Source organism: Orcinus orca, chromosome 4, assembly GCF_937001465.1.
Source record: "Orcinus orca chromosome 4, mOrcOrc1.1, whole genome shotgun sequence".
Lineage (NCBI taxonomy): Eukaryota > Metazoa > Chordata > Mammalia > Artiodactyla > Delphinidae > Orcinus > Orcinus orca.
In genome coordinates, this window is record NC_064562.1 from 91,079,225 (window position 1) to 91,099,035 (window position 19,811).

At 40.1% G+C, this 19,811-nt stretch overlaps 1 protein-coding gene across 8 annotated transcripts in view; it reads right to left on the minus strand.

Annotated features, from left to right (window-relative positions):
- The window catches only part of WDR19 (WD repeat domain 19), an 84,234-nt gene that overhangs the window by 12,078 nt on the left and 52,345 nt on the right, over nucleotides 1-19,811 (minus strand). For 4 of the 8 annotated variants that reach the window (XM_004266241.4, XM_033421659.2, XM_049708780.1 and 1 more), the window contains 11 exons: nucleotides 18,109-18,249; nucleotides 17,946-18,028; nucleotides 17,385-17,468; nucleotides 16,002-16,148; nucleotides 15,545-15,669; nucleotides 13,143-13,255; nucleotides 11,532-11,600; nucleotides 7,071-7,148; nucleotides 4,867-4,963; nucleotides 4,063-4,187; nucleotides 1,303-1,384 (listed from right to left, as the gene is read on the minus strand). In XM_004266241.4, the coding sequence (XP_004266289.1) occupies nucleotides 1,303-1,384; nucleotides 4,063-4,187; nucleotides 4,867-4,963; nucleotides 7,071-7,148; nucleotides 11,532-11,600; nucleotides 13,143-13,255; nucleotides 15,545-15,669; nucleotides 16,002-16,148; nucleotides 17,385-17,468; nucleotides 17,946-18,028; nucleotides 18,109-18,249 (1,144 nt within the window). Of the gene's footprint in view, nucleotides 1-1,302; nucleotides 1,385-4,062; nucleotides 4,188-4,866; nucleotides 5,006-6,048; nucleotides 6,169-6,188; nucleotides 6,503-7,070; nucleotides 7,149-11,531; nucleotides 11,601-13,142; nucleotides 13,256-15,544; nucleotides 15,670-16,001; nucleotides 16,149-17,384; nucleotides 17,469-17,945; nucleotides 18,029-18,108; nucleotides 18,250-19,811 lie in introns of those variants that run through there. The other 4 variants (XR_007476828.1, XR_004481513.2, XM_033421666.2 and 1 more) reach the window with 4 other exon arrangements.

A 19,811-nucleotide genomic window follows, 5' to 3' on the forward strand; every position in this document is an offset into this window, starting at 1 on the left:
TCATGAGAATGCCTGTCCTATCACACCCGTTGCCAGCATGGTGAACAATTATTTTAGTCTTTTTTATGTAACAAAAAAGAACACATTTAGAGAACAGGGGTTGGTGAATTATGACCCGTGAGCTAAATCTGGCCCTCTGTTTCTGTATGGCCCATTTGCTAAGAAAGACTTTTACATTTTTAAACGACTGGAAAAAAAAATCAAAAGGAGAAGAATATTTTGCGACATTTGAAAGGTTTATGAGGTTCAAATTTTAGTGTCCAAAAGAATAAAGTTCTGTTGGAACACAGCCATGCTCATCCATTTATGTATGGGTCACGCCGAAACGGCAGAGTTGAATAGTTGCAACAGAGACCACGTGGCCCACAAAGCCCCGAACATTCGACATCAGACCCTTTACAGCAAACATTTGTTGACTCCGTCATGGAATGTGACAAAATCTAATCACTGAAAAATGTTATAATGACAAGTCTTTTAGAACACTGGGACCTTTTTCAGAGGCAATGGTCTACAGTGGTTGAGAACACAGAGTCAGACTTACTGGCTGACAGTATGGTCTTGGGCAAGTGTTACCTCACTTCTTTTGCCCCAGTTTGCTTATCTGTAAAATAGGGAAAATAACAATAGGCCACTTGTGTGCAATCTTGAGACTGTTTTCCTTAGAAGGATCTGCCTGAAACTGGGATCTGGGAACTTGGATTTTGGGAGAGTTCCTGCCATTCCCAGAACTGAGAAGAGTGGCTGCCTGTGCCTGACCTTTTTGTACAAACAATAGGGTTTATGCAGAACACCTGCTTTCTGGGAGTCTGAAAATTTGGTACATGCTAAGCAGGGAGTGCTGACGTGGCCAGCTCCCCAAGACCACCCCTGGGTACCGAGTCTCTCACAAGCACCCTGGTAGACACCACCTTCCACGTGCTGCCTGGAGGTGCTGAGTGTGTCCAGTGTGACTTTACTGGGGAGGGGAGTGGTGGCAGGGGGGCTGTGGACGCTCGCCCCTGACCTCCGGCCCCCCACCCCCCACACCTTTCCCCTCTGCCGATTTTGTTTTGTATCCTTTCCCCGTAATAAATCTTAGCTTTAGCACTACTATATGTTGAGTTATGTGAATCCCCCTCGTGAATTTTCACGCCTGGGGGTGGTCTTGGGGACGGGCGCCGGTTACACCACTTCATGGGGTTGCTGTGAGGATTAAATGAGTTACTACGTGTAGAGAAGAGCGGCTGGCAGAGTCCGTGAGGATGATCTTGGCGTGCTACAGTCGGGCAGACATGGGGACAACAGGCTCCTCTCAGTACTCACGTGACGGAAATTTGCTGATGTTGTTGGCCACCCGGATAAGCATACGTGCCCCTTTCATATGATCTCCATTTTTAACGTGAATCTGAAATAAATGATAAATTTTACTCTTCTTAGAGACTTTGATTAACCCTAATCCATGTTTCATTCACCCAAATAAACAACTCCTTGACTGTGACCCTGAACGGGTGGTCACGGGCTCCTTGCAGCCTTACTTTAATGCCACTTGGGGTTTCTCTCTTACTTATCCTCCTTCCAGCAGCTGCTACCTGGCCCCCTGGCCTCACTGGCCTCACCCCTACTCTACACTCAGCTTTTCACTTTGCCTGAGACCACTCAACATGAGTTCAATCCTTGGTCCATCTCTTACTGGCCATTATGGGAGGACTAACAAGTTGTTGTGAGACCTGAAAGCTGAGTTATGAGTTAGGCAGGAGAAGGGATGAGTTGTTATAGGAAGAGGGCGCTGCCTGTGTAAGGGAAGGGGCAACGATGGTTGGAGGGGCCTGAGCTTAGGTAAGTACGAGTGGGATCTGTGATGAAAGGAGGGGGTCCACTTAGGATGACATGAGGCTGGCGAGTCGGCAGGGCCAGACCACAATGTCACTGCTGTCGTCCAGTGAGAGGAGGCGGTCCACAGAGGGCAGGCAGTGGGGATGGAGAGAAGTAGACAGACGAGGAGTCAGAACTGATGATATCTGGTGAGAACGTGAAGGGTGAGTACAGAATAACTCCCAGGCATAACATCCATCCAGTCTAAGCACGTGGATGATGGTATAATTTACTGAGCACTGCAATGTAATTCATAAATACTAACTGAATCTAAAGTCACCCTCCACTGACTCCCTGGGCCTCAGACTACCCGGCTCAGCCACCCATGTGCAAAGGCCCCAGGGTGTCCTTCAGCCAAAGCCCCTGCCTCAGCTCTGGGGAGGAAGCATCCACCAAAGCCAAGTCTCCATTTCCCCTGAAATGGGGCTGACTTTCTCCAGTCCTTTGTGTCAAAGAGGGCTGTGACATTTTTACATCAATTCTTATGTGATAAGGTCTAATAGTTTCCCTTTTGATACCACAAGCAGTTAAAAATCTTGAAAATATCTGGTGCTTGAATAAGAGACTAGAGCAGAGGGGAAAAGTCACACGGGTGCTCTTCAGTGGAAGGGGAAGAGGATGTCTGGTCCAGTGGAAGTGATGGGCCAGCTCTTGGGGCCGGAGGAAAAGAAAAAGACTCGAGAACCATCCCTATGGCTTTTAGTGGAAGAAAGCCCTGGTCCTGGAGGGCTTCTTACAGCAATCCCTATTTTTGTTCCCATCTTCCACTAACTTGTTTCTATCCTCCCCTCCACCCCTAAAGGCTGGATTCTGTGCCCCAGCACATTGGCACCAGCACTGATGTCTGAAGCTGAGAAAGTCCTCCCTCCCCCTTTGTATTCCTTTCTGTACGAGAGAAGGGACCCCATGCGGCTCTGAAGGGAAATACACTCCTGGTGGTTGCAAGTTGGAATTCTAAGTTTTCTCTTACAATCAGGACTATAGACCTATGGGGCCTAAAATGGTAGCCACTAGTCACATGTGGCTAGTTAAATAAAAATTAAGATTATATAAAATTTACAGTTCAGTTTATCAGTTGCACTATCTGTATTTCAAGTGCTCCACAGCCAGGCTAGTGGATATAGAACACTTCTAGCACTGCAGAAAGTTCTATTGGGCAGTGCTGTTATGGACCATAATAAGGATCTAAGCCATTCATAACGTGATTGCTGTAAACTAGAAAGCTTCGAAATTGCATAAGCTCTTGTGGTCTGGCCTGAAAACCGACTTAGCATTAATATGGAAAGATGTACTTTGACATAAATGAAAATTTGGAAAAGTATGTAAGTTGGCATCTACCTGTATTTTTACAAAGATATGTGTCTGTATATAACTATGTGTGTGTGTGTGTGTGTATATATATATATACACACACATATAACATTTATGTAAATTATAAATAGAAGTATTTCAGGTTTGCATGTTCTATTTCGTTTTTATTGAAAATCACTGATTAAAAAATATCAGTGATTTTTATGGACATACATATATTCCTAATGTAAAAAAAGGGTACACACATTATTTTAGAAATATGGAGGATATATACAACACAGTGTTAACAACTGTTATATCTGGTGATGGATTTAAAGGGGGCAAGTTATTTTTTCATTATACTTTTCTATATTCTCTAAATTTTCTCAATGAATATCTATTTTATATTCAGATGAAAACTAAATAGTATTAAAACACAGTGGAATTGTATAAAATCCACTATCCTAGAATTAATAAACTTAGGAAGCTCTGGTTAAACAAAAATGTTTTCCATAAATCTTTTTTTGACCAAGTAATACACTTATATGCTTCAAAATCAAAACAGTAGAAAAAGATTTACTATATGGAGAAACCTGTTCTCCCTCTTCTCCCCTGACTGGGTTTGGTGCCACGCCTCCTCTGCTCCACGCCTTGATCCCCTTAGGAAACTATGTTTCCTAGGCTTTTTTTAAAAAGTATATTTCTAATTTTATTTGCAGTGAAAACATATATATATATTTCTGCCTTTTGGTACACAAAAGGCAGCATATTGTATAATTATTCTGTATCTTGCTTTTTCGGTTAACGCTACAGAGATCTAGGAAATGGCTCTAATCCAATGGAGAGGTGCCCAGAACGAAAGCCCTTCAGGTGATTAGCGCACCTGGCAGACTGTGTCCCAAGTCACTCAAAGGGCCTCACCTTCACTAGTATGTAACTGTGCAGAATCATGAGGTTGGTGGCCATTTCAGAGGGAATTTTGATCTTCTGAGATTTAAGTTCTGCATACATGCTGAAGAGAACGTCATGTGCATTCCGATAGTTTCCTTGAAAATAGGTGGTAAGATGACATTACTGTAAAGGATGAAATCTGAGGACTTTCTATGGGCCACCATTTTACAGGTGGATTTTGTTAATCATCTTATTAAGTTACTAGGTAATAAAGAATGACATTTAATTCCATATTTTCCAAAATTGTATTCCATATTTATGAACATTTAAAAGAATCAGCTTGCAAAAATCAGTGAAGATGTCAGACTAATTCTAATTCTGACTTGTTCAATGAGTATTTACAGAGCATAGACATGAACAGAACCATTCTAGAGATTCTATAAACAGTCCCTGCGTGTTATAAAAGACTAGGTCAATAAGAATACCACATCGTCTTCCACCTTGTAATATGTTTTATATTGTTAAGGCCAAACACCTGGGATGGAAAGAAAGTGTAGTGAAAGTGCAGGGGGGTCTGTGGGCTGGAGAGGTCAGAGAAGCCGTCGTCCAGGAGACAGAACTGTGAGGAGGAGAGGAACTAGCACCGAACATGAGAAGGCTTCAGTGGGGCTGTTCTGTGATGGTGAATGATTTTACTTCCCTGAAGCCCAGAAATGGTCATCCGCCTAGCCTTTTGGGCTCAAAGCAATCCTAGATTAGAAATGGACAGAGAAGGGACTGGAGCTGGCTTCTACTACTTGTTTGAGGAGAAAAGCATGCCTACTGGGGACCTACCTGCAGACTGCTCTTCCCTGGCAATGATGATGGCAGTCCGGGCAGCTTCTCGGTACTGCTTCAGGGCCATGTACAAGCGGAACAGGTACTTGGCATCCTGACATACAAGCCGTTAGAGAAACATCACTTTCTGCATTTGCTAAAGGGAGAAACATCTAAAATTTTGCATTTCTGTTAGAATCATATTCACTTTCCAGTAACTGAGGGTTGAAATTTTTTTTTTTTTAAAGAAGATGTTGGGGGTAGGAGTTTATTAATTAATTTATTTTTGCTGTGTTGCGTCTTCGTTTCTGTGCGAGGGCTTTCTCTGGTTGTGGCAAGCGGGGGCCACTCTTCATCACTGTGCACAGGCCTCTCACTATTGCGGCCTCTCTTGTTGTGGAGCACAGGCTCCAGACGCGCAGGCTCAGTAGTTGTGGCTCACGGGCCTAACTGCTCCGCGGCATGTGGGATCCTCCCAGACCAGGGCTCGAACCCGTGTCCCCTGCATTAGCAGGCAGATTCTCAACCACTGTGCTACCAGGGAAGCCCAAAATTGTTTTTTTTTTTTAAAGCCAACAAATAAAGAATTATTTATCGGGCTTCCCTGGTGGCGCAGTGGTTGGGGGTCCGCCTCCCGATGCGGGGGGCGCAGGTTCGTGCCCCGGTCCAGGAGGATCCCACATGCTGCGGAGCGGCTGGGCCTGTTGGCCATGGCCGCTGAGCCTGCGCGTCCGTCCGGAGCCTGTGCTCCACAATGGGAGAGGCCGCAGTGGTGGGAGGCCCGCGTACCGCAAAAAAACAAACAAAAAAAGAATTATTTATCAAGTATTTATTCAGGGTTTAATATGTGCCAGGTAAGTATTCTAAGTATCCTTAGAAGTAATAACTCGGTTAAATCCTCATACCCTCCCTGGGAGGAAGGTGCGATTTTGTACTAATTTCATTGATGAGAAACTGAAACACAACAGCACCTCTCCAGAGCCAGGATCTGAAGCACAGTGGTCTGGCTTCAGAGTCTGCATGCTAACCCTAGTCCATAGAGTTCTCTCTCATGTGCTTCAAACGGAAAGGTGCTCTTATACAATGTAGCAACTTCGCAAGATTTCAAAAATTTTTACACCTATATAAATTTCTCTGGCCTATAAAATTTTCTTTGGCCCATTTTCCATTTCTATGTTAACTCTAAACAATTTCACATACTTGATGCTGGTGTGCTGATTATCAGAATAAGTGGACATAAGGTGAGGTGATTCGGCACAGTTTAAGGGCCTGTGCCCTTTGGCAGATTAACTTAGCCTCCCTGGGTCTCAGTGTCTTTATCTGTAAAATACAGAAAATGGACTCAGGGATCAGGATGGCTACAATCCAGCTATGACATTCCAGCACCTTGTATCCAAATCACTTACAACTGACCCTTGAACAATGCTGGGGTTAGGGGACGCCGACCTCCACGCAGTTGAAAATCAGTGTTTAATTTATAGTCACCCTTCGGTATCTGCAGTTCCTCTGTATCCTCGGATTCAATCAACCTGAGATTGGGTAGTACTATAGTATTTACTACTTAAAAAAATCTGTGTAAAAGCGGACCTGTGCAGTTCACACCCGTGTCGTTCAAGGGTCAACTGTACTCGAGTTTCCTTCACAAGCAGATCCCCTTAAAACACCAAAGCAAAAGTGAAAAAAAAGGCTCTAGGGGCATTCTGAAAGGAGTCTGTCCTCCTTAGGACTGAGAGAAGACCAACTTCTGCACAAAATCCAAGAGTCACCTATTTCGAAAACGTGTTCTTAATGATTTATTTCTATTTTATATTTTCAGTGAGTTACTTTTACGGTAAATAGGATTTTTATTAAGTCCCCAAATTTCTGAAATATGAACAAAGTACACTGATTTTTAGGGATTAGTGCTAACTCCTGGTTTTAGTAATCATTTTCATAGTTCCCAGAATAAATAAAACTCTATAACATTTGAGAGAAATTGTGGGTGGTGAGGACTGTTACCCAGAAGGGCATGGCTATTTCACAGGGGGCAATGCCAATTTCAAAGCGTGAATGTACACAATATCTAAAATGCAGGGTCTGTCTAGATGACCTAAAGCTGCACCCAGAAAGAAAACTTTTTACATCTATGATGCAAAAGCCATAATAGATAAAAACAGGGCAGAATAAAGTATAACCATAACTAAGATACTTGAGAATCTCAGTGGCGAAAACACTTTAAGTACCTTAGGCATGCCATCACTCTCCCCCATAAGGTGGTCTATCAGTTGCCTGGTCAGCAGTTCATCTTTGGCCTGACCAACCTGTTTAGGAAGAGAAAGAAACAATATAAGTCCAGCATCTTAAACTTAGGAAGGGGTGGTCGTGGACGGCGGGGTGGGGGGGGGAGGACAAATAATCTACTGAGGAGACGAAATTTAAAAATTGCGTAAAAATACCTATAATCAAGTGCCTGAAACATGATGTAAGCTCAGGGTATGTCTTCATTCATTTGTAGAGTCTCCATTAATAAAAATACATCCTTAGAAGCTATATCTTTTCTAAGTTGTCGTATCAAAATACTGTGGTATTTTTTTTTTTACACACAGAGAGAATGTACTTCTTGGATGTTTCAATAAAAACTTTCTTAAGATAAGTGACTGTGACATGGAGAGAATGCCATCTTGAGCACAGGAACTGGGCCTTATACAACAATATACCTCCAAGTGCCTCATCTCCAGCAGCTCCCTGAGAAAAGGCACTTGCATATGGCTACGTGTAATTTAAAGTAGAAATAAAAGTATGGCCAGAGGGTCCCAGAAGAGGGCAGGCAGCTGGAAATGTGGGGTGGAGTTCTGGAGAGGACTTTGGCCTGGAAATCTGGATTTGAGAGTCATCTCCATAAAGCTCAGACTTAAATCACTGCCGTGCTGATCAGGAAAATTATTTATCAAATTGGAGGACGGAAATGTATTAGATTTAGATAGTAGGAATAGTTACTGACAAGATTAGGCGGCTTAAGAGTCTTGTGTCTATAAAAGAGGTGAGCCAAGAACCCAACTGGAGCTCAGCCAAGGAGAAGGAACACTGAACAGCACAGTCACATCAGCGATACAGTGAGAAAAGCTACCAGAAAAGAAAGGAAACTCATTAGGGACAGAGCAACATGTTGGCCTAGCTTGCCACCCCTCCGGGAAAGTGTAAGGAAAAGTTCGGAAGTTCTTTGTGCAGGAGAGGAAGGATGAGATCAGCTGACTTGAGCACAGAAGAGGTCGCCGTGAACCTGTGGGGGACAGAGGCTCTCGGGCTGCAGAATTTCTGCACACTCCACTGACTGTGGTCGTCACCAGTGTGGGAAAGCTAAGCTTTGACCAATCTGTTGCCTCTGCTCTCGCCACTGCTCTAAGGAAGGAAGAGAAGGTAGAGCTCATCACCTCGATGGCTTTTGTGTGTGGCTTTGGGTGAATAAGCCCGTACGGAGAAATGGTTAAAGCAAGGGCTTTGGGGTCAGCCTGCCTGAGGTCAAAAGATAACCTGTGTGATCCAGAGCAGGTCACTCTTGGGACCTCAAAGAGGATAAAAATAATACCTAACTCACAGAATTGTTGTAAGGATTAAATAAGTTAATACACATAAAGGGCTTGGACTGGTGTCAAACAGGCAGTGTTGCCAGCTAAAGCAAACAAAAAATATAAGATGCCCAGTTAAGTTTGAATTTCAGGGACTTGAGCACACCCAAGACATTAGGATAGATGGAAAGGGGAGCCAGCAGGGAACAGATGCGGCCACTCAGAATTAAAGTTAAAAGAAGGGTGGAGACAGAATGCTGAGGACACTTCCACTGATGGGCAGAGGAACCAGAGAAGGAGGCTGAGAAGGGACCATCTGAGGAGTACCTGGAGAGCAGAGAAGCAGTGTTCTAAGGGAGTAAGAAGTTCGAGAAAGATGCGCTGTAATAGCGTAAAATGCTGCCATAACATGGGGTAGGGTGCAGGCTGAGAAGGGACGTCCGTATTTAGCAAGGATGAGATCAGTGGGGACCTTTTAGAGAAGGTTTACAGAGGGGTGAAGGCAGAAGCTGACTGCAAGGTGATCAGGCCCCCCACAAAGCTAACCGTCGGATGCTGTACAGACCCATTTTTCCCATCCCTATCGTGGGTTCTCTCAGGTGATGATTCCCAACTAGGGGTCTATTACTGCCCCCCTTCTCCAACACACACACCAAGAAGGTATTTCAGAACTCTGAGGTGTAGAGGATGGGGGTGGGGGTGAGTGAAGCATGAACATTTTAAAGATGTTCTCAAATGATTAAGGGCTATGCCTTCTGGTTGAGAATCAGCAGGTACCAGTGCACAGGTTGTGAGAAAATGCATGTTACAAGTAAAGGTGATTTATTTTTTTCAGGGGAGGGGTCTCAAGGTGGAAAGAAGATAAAGGGATAAAGGAATGGGAAGGAAACTAATATCACCTGCATAGTAGTTTCAATAAATATTGAGTGTCCACAATGTGCTAAACACTCTATAAAGAGATGGGCCTTTGACCTTGAGGAACTACTAATCTGAAGGGGGTTAACTGTAGCAGTAAGTAAGGTTCAGAGTACTTACAGAATTCTAAGGAGGGTGAAATTTCATCCAGAGGACAGTTCAGGAAAACTTTACAGGGAGTGGCGTGTGAAGTGGGTCCTGCATGTTGGGTAGGAGGCAGGGGTGCAGGAGGGAGGGCGTCCTAGGTGTGGGTAACATCAAGAGCAAAGGAGCAATATCAAGAAATTATTGTTGGGGGGTTTCCCTGGTGGTGCAGTGGTTGAGAGTCCGCCTGCCGATACAGGGGATGTGGGTTCGTGCCCCGGTTCGGGAGGATCCCACGTACCGTGGAGCGGCTGGGCCCATAAGCCATGGCCGCTGAGCCTGCGCGTCTGGAGCCTGTGCTCCACAACGGGAGAGGCCACAACAGTGAGAGGCCCGCATACCGCAAAAAAAAAAAAAAAAAAAAGAAATTATTGTTGGAGAAACTGGAATCCCAATACATTGTTGCTGGGAATGTAAAGTGGTGTAGCTGCTTTGGGAAACAGTTTGGCAGTTCCTCAAAATGTTAAACATAGACTTAACATGTGGCCTAGCAGTTCTGCTCCTAGGTATATACCCAAGAGAAATGAAAACACATGTCCACACAAAAACTTGTACACAAATGTTCACAGCAGCATTATTCATAATAGCCCCAAAGTGGAAACAACCCAAATGTGTATCAACTGATGAATGGATAAATGCAGTGTGTACACATTCAATTAAATATTATTAGGCTTTAAGAGGAATAAAGTACTGATACATGTTACAACAATGCATCTATCTGATGGAACGACTTGTATCCAGAATATATAATACAGTCCTACAAATCAGTAAGAATGAGATGATACAATTAAAAATTAGAAAAAAGATTTGAACAGAACTTCATAAAAGAGGATATTTGGGGGCTTCCCTGGTGGTGCAGTGGTTGAGAGTCTGCCTGCCGATGCAGGGGACGCGGGTTCGTGCCCCGGTCCGGGAAGATCCCACATGCCGTGGAGCGGCTGGGCCCGTGAACCATGGCCACTGAGCCTGCGCTCCGCAAAGGGAGAGGCCACAACGGTGAGAGGCCCGCGTACCAAAAAAAAAAAAAAAAAGAGGATATTTGAATGGCTAATGAACACATGAAAAAATGCTCACTTTCATTATTCTTTTGAAAAATGAACTAAAACCATACGAGATACTACTGCACATCTATCAGAATAGTTACAACGAAATAGACTGATAAGTGCTGGTGAAGATGGGAAGCAACTATATTCTTTTACATTGTTGGTAGAGTGAAACTGGTACAACTACTTTGAAAAAAATGTTTGGCAGTACCTACTATTGCTGAAGATACATATGCTCTGTGACCTAATAATTCTATTCATGGATATATACCCAATAAAACTGAGGGCTTATTTGTGTACACAAAAAGACATGAACAGCATTATGGCAACTTTATTCATAATATGCCCAAACTGAGACAACCTAAATGTCCATTAACAGAATAATGGGTAAAGAAATTGTGACAGTCATATGGTGGAATACTACACAGCAATGAATAAGAATGAACTATTGCTACACATGATAACACAGATGCTTTCACAGACTTAATGTTGACTGAAAGAAACTGGACACAAAAGAGAACATATGTATGGTTTCATTTACATGAAATCCATAAACATGGAAAACCAATCTATAAGAATAGAAGTCAGAATTGTGGTTACCCCTGGTGGGGAACACTGATTGGGAGGCAGCAGTGGGCCTTCTGGGCCCAGCTTGATCTGGATGGGGGTTACACAGGTGTACACAGATTTTATTTGAAAAAACTAATTGAGTTGCATATTTAAGATTCGTGCATTTTACTGTATGCAAGTTACACCTAAAAGAAAATGCAAAGGTTCTTATCTTTTAGAGATAGATTTTGTATCCACAAACGAAATGATATGATGTCTGTGATTTGCTTTAAAATAATATAGGGAAAGAGGGTGGAGGTATGAATAAAATATGACTGGCCACGTGTGGACAGCTGTTGAAATGAGATGATGGGTATCTGGGGGTTTGTTATGCTGTTTGGTCTACTTTTGTAAATGTTTGGAAATTTCCTCAAAAAGTTAAAAAAATAATTAGCATTCATGAAAGTTCATTCCAGAGTTAACTTACAGTTTCAATTGCCATTTCTATTGCTGCATTGTCTTCTGAGCTTGGACATTTCAGCAAGTGTTTAAGTGCCTGAAATGAGAATTGAATAGAAATTAAAAATTTTCAGACTGCTTTCACATTGGGAAAAACAAAGTTTCCATACAAACAAAGTAATCACAGTTTGTGAAAGTATCTTCATCTTAACCAGGAGCTTGCACAGTGCTGAGTCTTAAAATATATACTTAAAAGGCTGAGTGTAGTTTAAAAAGTGGAAGGATCCAGTTGACCCTTTGAAACATCTAGTTCTGATTTCAAATGAAATCAGAATGAAAAATGTGCCCTCTTTAGGTAGGAAGAGTTAATTATTTTCATTCATTTATTCACTCAACAAATATTTACTGACAACTTGCTGCCCTGTATATGAGACTGTGCTAGATGCTATGGAAAATACCAGACCGTCTCTTTGTATCATGTACAATCTAATTGGAGAGATCTATGTGATGTGATGAAAATATAATTATTATAATCAAATATTTTAAGCCATAGTTGTCTAACTCCTGAACGCCACACCACCACACCTATGAAGACGTTTAAAGTTATAAAAGTTTCAGAGACAAATGGGCAGTATTGCCAGTTGGCTTTATAGGTGGTCTGAAGAAGAAAAGATGATTAGACATGAGGATGATCTTGAAGATAACACAGAGGAAAAGGACTTGAAGATGGACAGGTCTGTGGAAGGTGGGGAAGAGGGCAAAGAGGAACCCAGGTGGAGAACAGGGATGGGAGAAGGCTAGCGGAAGCGTGGGATTCTTCAATGGAAAAAGCTAGATGCCAGATTGGGAAGTTCAGGCTGGTTGGTCCATTGTGGAAATTCTCTTGAGTGCCAGCTAAGGAGTTTAGACTCAGTAACTAAGAGGCCAGAACAGCAAATTGATGGCCTGAAGGCTGAATTCACACACAGACATGTTTCTTTGGCCAGCGAGATGTTATACAAATATCTGGGCCTATATTTTAATATTGACCCAGACTTGTGTTTCTTGTGAAAAAATCCTATGATCTGAGCTAGTAGGCCCAAACTCCTGAATGGCAACACTTTTTTGGAGGTGAGAAACAGCTGTTCCCTTCAGACAAAACGCGTCCCGTCCAGCAGTCCCTACCCTGTCACTCAGTAAACGCACAGCCTGACCCTGCAGCTTCACTTGTTTACGTCCCTTGCTTGAACACCGTAACCCCTGCTTTAGGGGCTCTTTGTCAGTCAAAGTTAGTACCATTTGGGGAACAAAATGAAGGATGAGTTATAGACAGAGAAGCTAAAAACGAGGAAAACAGGAAACCATTGCCATAATCTAAAGTGAGGTGACCCAGGTTTGTATTACATGGATGGTAGTTAGAACGAAAAAGAGAGAGCTGTGAGAGAGGTTACGAAGGCAGAATGTGACTGGATGTGGGAGAGAGGGGAAGAGTTTAAGGCTGACTCTGAGATTTCAAATCTGGGTGTCTGGGAGCGTAATATATTTTAAGATATTACTTAAAATAATATCGTTATTTTAATGATTATCATTATTTTAATATCATTATTTTATCTGATCATTCCTGTGGAGTCCAAAGTATGTTTTCTTGGCAAATACTCACTCGTGAATACTGGCCACACAGCAAGAAGAATTTTCCAGCCTGAAAATGTCTTTTTTCTCCTTCGAAATATAAGGCAATGCTTTGATAGTCCTCATTAGTCGTGTCTTCAGAACCTACAACAGAAATTCATTGAGTAAAATATCTGAGCAAAACTTGTTTACCTCTTATTGCTAATCTAAAAATAGGATCTAAAAAGAGGTGATCTAAAAAGAGGTGATGAAAACCTTTTAACAGCAAATATTATTATCAGTGTCTTTTTCATCACAAAACACATTCACCATAATAACCCCACATATCAACTCTGTTCCATCTTCTTTTCGCTCTAAATAACAATCAGGAGAGGAAGTTATGATGCTTTGTGAGAAGCTGGGTTACGGTTTGACATTACCCTTAGTGACTTTTATCTCTCTTTAAGAGTCTCAATCTTATTTCCTAAAACAAGGAACAATCCAGGATTTCCCTAGGGTTTCAGAACAATCAGGAGCAAAGTTAACCATAATGCAAATGTAATCCATCTCCTTTCTCCAGTGCCCAGTTTAAACAATAGTCTGTATGTATTTGTCAGACAAGGGAGATGATACTCAAATGGACAACAGATGCTATTTAAAGATAATTACTGTTTTTCCTTTTTTAAAAAAATATTTATTTATTTAATTAATTTTTATTTGGCTGCACTGGATCTTAGTTGTGGGATGCGGGCTCTAGCGCCTTGACCAGAGATCAAACCCGGGCCCCCTGCATTGGGTGCGTGGGGTCTTAACCACCAGGGAAGTCCCTTTTCTGTTTTTCTTTTACAGGTTTAAACATATTAAGCACAGAAGACCCCAAAGCTGCTGGAATTCCAATTCATTGTTTATGTTTACCCATGGGAGTTGGAGGCCCAGTAGGGCACCAAAGTATAAGAACAGCTCTGTGTCTCCAGACCAAGGCAGATATGGAGTTTATAAAAGAAGGGAGTAAAGAAAGGTGAAGAAAAGTGTGTTATGTTTTGGGAGTGGGAGGGCATATGTGTGTATATGTGTGTGTGCATGATTTAGGATAAGCCACATCCTTCTGAAATTAGAAAAACTTAAATGCTTTAGTGCAATGATGATTTGCAATTGTTAGGACAGAAATGTCATCTGTCATGTTAAACATTAATATTGGTAATGTTGCTTTTATCTGTATTTCCTTTTTTTCTTTAGCTCTTTATTTTCTCCAATTACTTGAATGACTTCCTAAGATATTAGAAGATGCTTTTACCTATTACTTCCCTTGAAGACTGAAACAAAAATTTTCTCATGAATCCCACCAACAATTCTTACAGTCATTTTGTGAATTGTAAAAAAAACGAAATAACATAACAGGACAAATATTATAATTCCACTTATAAAAGGTACCATGAGTAGTCAAAATCATAGCGACAGAAAGTCGAACAGTGGTTATGAGGCTGGGAGGTGAGGGGAATGGGAGCTATTGTTTAATGCGTGTATAGTTTTAGTTTAGGATGATGACGAAGTTCTGGAGACGGATGTGGTGATAGTTGCACAACAATGCGAATGTACTTAATGCAACCAAACTGTACACTTAAAAATGGTTAAAATGGTAAATTTACATTATGTATATTTTACAATAAAAAAGGAAAAAAAGAAGAAAAATCACACCACAAATAATGTTATACATGGCCCATGAAGTGAAAAATCTGAAAATTGTTTCAGTAATTTCTAAGAATAATTACAAACATGGGAAGAAAACGTATAAGCCAGTATTCTCAGAACATAAAATTTTCTTTTGTACTTTCAAAATCTTTAAAAACCACATCATATATTCTTTTTTTTTGCGGTACGTGCGCCTCTCACTGTTGTGGCCTCTCCCATTGCGGAGCACAGGCTCCAGACGCACAGGCTCAGCGGCCATGGCTCACAGGCCTAGCTGCTCCGCGGCATGTGGGATCCTCCCAGACCGGGGCACAAACCCGTGTCCCCTGCATCGGCAGACGGACTCCCAACCACTGCGCCACCAGGGAAGCCCCCATATATTCTTAATTTATAACTCAATTAAAAAAATTTATGAAAACATTTACTTTTTCAAAAATCATTCTTCATTTCCTATTACCTTCATCTTGGAACCTTGCTTTACCAGGTTCCTTGAGCAGTAGCAGGATTTGGGAAATCTGGCTTCTCGCAGAAGTCACCCAAAACACCTTAATTTTTGAAAATGGTCTTATAATTCCGTCTCATCTTTAAGGTATAGTAGGGATCTTGAAATCTAACAAGTTACATATAGCTGGTGTGTGTGTCTGTGTATAAATGGTGTGTGTGCATGTCCTTGTGGATATACAAATCTGATCATTAGACCATAAGAGTCAAAGCGTTCCTTTGATAAAGTCTTTAAGAGAAATTAGGGAAAAAAACGATATTTACCGATAATGTCCGCATAGATTTCCATTTTGTTGTGCTGCTGAGCCAGTGTGAAAGCTTCATTATTACATTTGGACATAACAAGAAACTGGATGGCAGACCCGTAGTCACCTAGCTGTAGAAAAAACCTGAAACAAAGTACTTTAATGAACTTGACTCATTTAAAAGAAGTTTGTCATTTACAAAATAAGATATTTTCCAACCTGGAGAAACCACTTAAAAGTAAAAATGTATTCGGTAAACTGCAGTTCTATACCATATGTTTATATTTGGAAAACATACTCTCATATGTTGACTACAACAAACAGCCTTTGAATTTAAACACTTAGATATAATTTAAAAAAAAAACCCCAAAACAGAATAAGTATTCCATTTGAATTGATTTTTTGATAAGAGGAAGTGGGGGCTCTCTTTTAAGGTTCGTTTTTGGAAGTCCAAAAATATTAATGCGTTATGTTACCGGGCTACCATCTTGGCTCCATCCAGGGACTGGGTTTCTCTGACAATACTGACAGCCTTTTCTGGATTGTTGAGGTGGTCCAGGTAGATGCGGATCACGCTGTTCCACTGTTTTGCGTTCTCATAAGCCACAACAGCTTCTTTGTATCTATAAGAGATACTTATTTCAGACAAACTTTCTTAACACTGTCACATTTGGGGAAAAAAATGTCAATAAATGTTTGGGACACTTTTTTATTGACGGTGGTTGCTTATTTTTCTTGAACTTCTTCATTTTTTATCAGAAAGAATACCAGGAACCATTTCACTAAAATATGTTCTTTTCAGAGGTTTGATAAACTAACAGTAAAATACCAATTTTACTGTTTTCTCATCTGAACCATATATATATACAATTTTTTACATTTTATTGTTTTTGTTAGAGTGGAAAGATTATAATAGTAATACAGGCTTATTTTAGAAAACAGAAAATAAGGAATTTTTCACAATTAGAGACATAGCTTAACAGTGATATATAAAATCATTGTGTGTTGACCTCTAGACAGAGCTCAAGACTTCTGTTCAGTCCCCATGAGCTCTCTAGCTCTTTCCGTTTTAACAAGACACTTAATGCATATCTTTCTTAAGGTTACTTTTCTAAAAGTAGAAGGAAGTAACCTTTCAAAATCTCTTAATACATATTGCTAAATAACTTTCTAAAGACTTTAGAAATTTACAGTCTCATCAGTCATGTAAAACAAGTGCTTTTTGACAATATGGTTATTAGTTTAAAATAAATCTTTTCCCCAATATGATAAGTTAAAATGATATACTGTTTGCTTTAATTACTGTTAGTGAGATAGAACTTTTTCACGTTTGCATAAAATATAATTTCATAACTGTATTTCTTCCTTGTCTTTAGCCCATTTCCTCCTAGTGCCTTTGAGTTTCTTGTATTAAAGTTCCAGGAAATATTTGTATATTTAGGATACCAACTATCCATTGCTATATTTTAATACTGTTTTGTGGCTTAAACAGTGCAGCCATAGGTATGAACTTCATGTTTCTTCCCTTTTCTTGTCCTCTGCAACTGTAAGTTATCGTCCTTAATAAAATGACTATTGCCTAACTTCATTTTCATGCCATATTATATCAAAATTTCAACTTCTAATATTTAACCCTCAAGTAAAAATGAGATTTTAGTCCATATATGAATACATAAAGGACTGACTGAGGTATATCAAAGTGTGGGAAAAATTTAATAGTCTGGCACTTCAAGCCAGGTGAGGAGTAAAGATATTTTCTGTCTTTCTGTGCTCTGCCTTTCTTAGAGGGTTGCAAATATCAACAGTTAATTTATAAAACATTCTTTTAAATTTGTATAAAATTGAGAAATTGTACAAACCTTCCATCTGCTTCTTTAGCTTTGGCATACTGCAGGTGAATCTTTGGAGAAGAAATATGAGGCAGAAGTTCACCAACTTTTGCCCTAGAAAGGTAGGTTTAGGAGAATAATATCAGCACTACATTTGCTCTAAAAGTAGCTTCCTACAATCAGATATTCATTTTTAGGATTCAAAAAACAGTTATCGTGATCTTTAAAAAATCTTGGCCTCCTACAGGTAAAAGATTTAATTGCTCTTTCTCCGGCCCGCAACCCCACTAGCCCACCCTCTGTGGGAAAATGAAGGTTGGTTCGTTAACTCTTTGGGGACAACAGGGCTTTTTTATTCTAGCAATTTATCTATCAGGTATTTCCCCATATTAAACCAAGAAAATGTGCTGTTCTTTGAAAAAGGAACTATTAATGTAAACTCATCTAAAAAGAAAAAGAGAAGATGGAAGGAAGGCCCAGATAGAGGCAACAGTTGTACAGCTGGGAGGAGCAGCAAGAAAACCAGTGGGGAGATCGTCGACACACATTCATCTCCACACCTGCTCAGAACAAATTTTAGCAAATTCTTACCAGTTCTTACAGCGGATGTAAACAGATGCTGCTTTGTCATAGTAGAGACCTTTTTCATAGAGTTGAGCTGCTTCTGAAAATTGCTAAAATAATATGAGATTATCAAAATACTAAATTTATTATGTATGAGACCACATGAATATTTATTCACAGAAAAGTCTACCTTCATATTCTCCAATATGGCTCCACAGTCTCTTTTAAGGACCCTGCTGGGGTGCTTGAGGGCTAGGCTAACCCCTCGGCGGATGTCTCCCATCCTTATGGACATCTGGGCCACGCCAGCCAGACATACCTCATCATGTTCCTGAAATTAGAAGGCAAATAACTAATGAATCAGACCCTAACTTAAAATGATGTATTCTAGCCAAACAATTTAAATCTAAAATAAGCCCAAAGGTTATGGTTTACTTTCATTAATCTTTTTCTGGCAAATCTCAAGATTTTGAAATAACATTGAGTCTTTTTTTAAAAATCATCTGTTGTAAAGTTATATTTTTTTCTTTAGAAGTCTAGATCTTTTGTGCTCAATACCAAATTTTTACTGCCCCTTTGTCGTAATACCTTGCATTTCTTTGTATGTCTTCTTGGTATAAAATTTTACGTGAGAGGAAATATACTGGGCACATAGCATAAATGCTATGTATGAATAACATTAAGAGAGAAAATATTTATCAAACTGAAAATTTCTCTACTAGGCCTGATGAAACATAAAACCTTTATTTATTTATTTTGTGACAGAGGAACTGAATTTTATATTTTATTTAATTTTAAATAACTTAAATGGCCACATATGACTAGTGGTGACTGTTTTTAATAACACAATTAAGGACGAACTTAGATGCAGCCAAACAAAGAAAATGTCAAAACCCCAAGAGATAAATGAACAAAGGATATAATCAGGCAATTCTTAAAAAAACATACAATTGGCCAATAAATAAATAAAACATGCTTGACTTCACTAATAATCAAACACACACACAAAGTGAAATGAAATACCTTCTTTTTTTTTGGCTGATCAAATTGGTAGAGATAGTGTTGAGAATGTGAGGGAAACAGACACTTTCCTACACAACTAACAGCTGGATGAATTACTACAAGTTCTTTTGGAGAGCAATCTAGCAGTACAAAAAATTAAAAGCACACATTTTATGACCTAGAATCCCACCTGTAAGAATATATCCTGCAGAAATACTATTTTAAGTAGCTAAAGATATATATACTAGGTAGAATATTCACTGTGGTGTTTTTGATAGAAACAAAACCCCAAACAACTAATCAATAAGGGAGTGGATGAAAAAACCATGGTACATCCAAACAATGAAATTTTAGAAGCTCTTAAAAAATTAAAACTTTCATAATGTATTGATTTGGAAAGACCATAAAGCAAAATGCTGCTTTTCACAGAATAGATTCTCAGTTGATCTTTGCTGAATGAATGGAAGTGAATGATTTCATTTTTAGTAAAAATCCCTATTATATACATATCTGTATGCTTAGCAGAGATTCTGGATGGAAATATATAAAATCATGAACAGTGGTTACCATTAAGGAGTGTGGATGGAGGAGAGAATGCTGGACTCTCACTTTGCAGGTTAACATACTTTGGTGATTTTTCAAATTGACTATACTGAAATTGTATTACTTCTGTAATAAAATGCTAGATATAATATAGAAAAGAAAAAGATTCTCAATCTTGACATCACCTAACTTAAAAACATCCATTTTTATCGCAAAATTTAGCTTCTGGAGCTAAAATTCTGGGATCGTCTGGGATGGGAGAATGGACTGGAATGGTGGGTAAAGTACATGCTTACCAGGTTCATCATAAAAGATACAGCATAAGGAATGAAATGGCAGAACAAACTT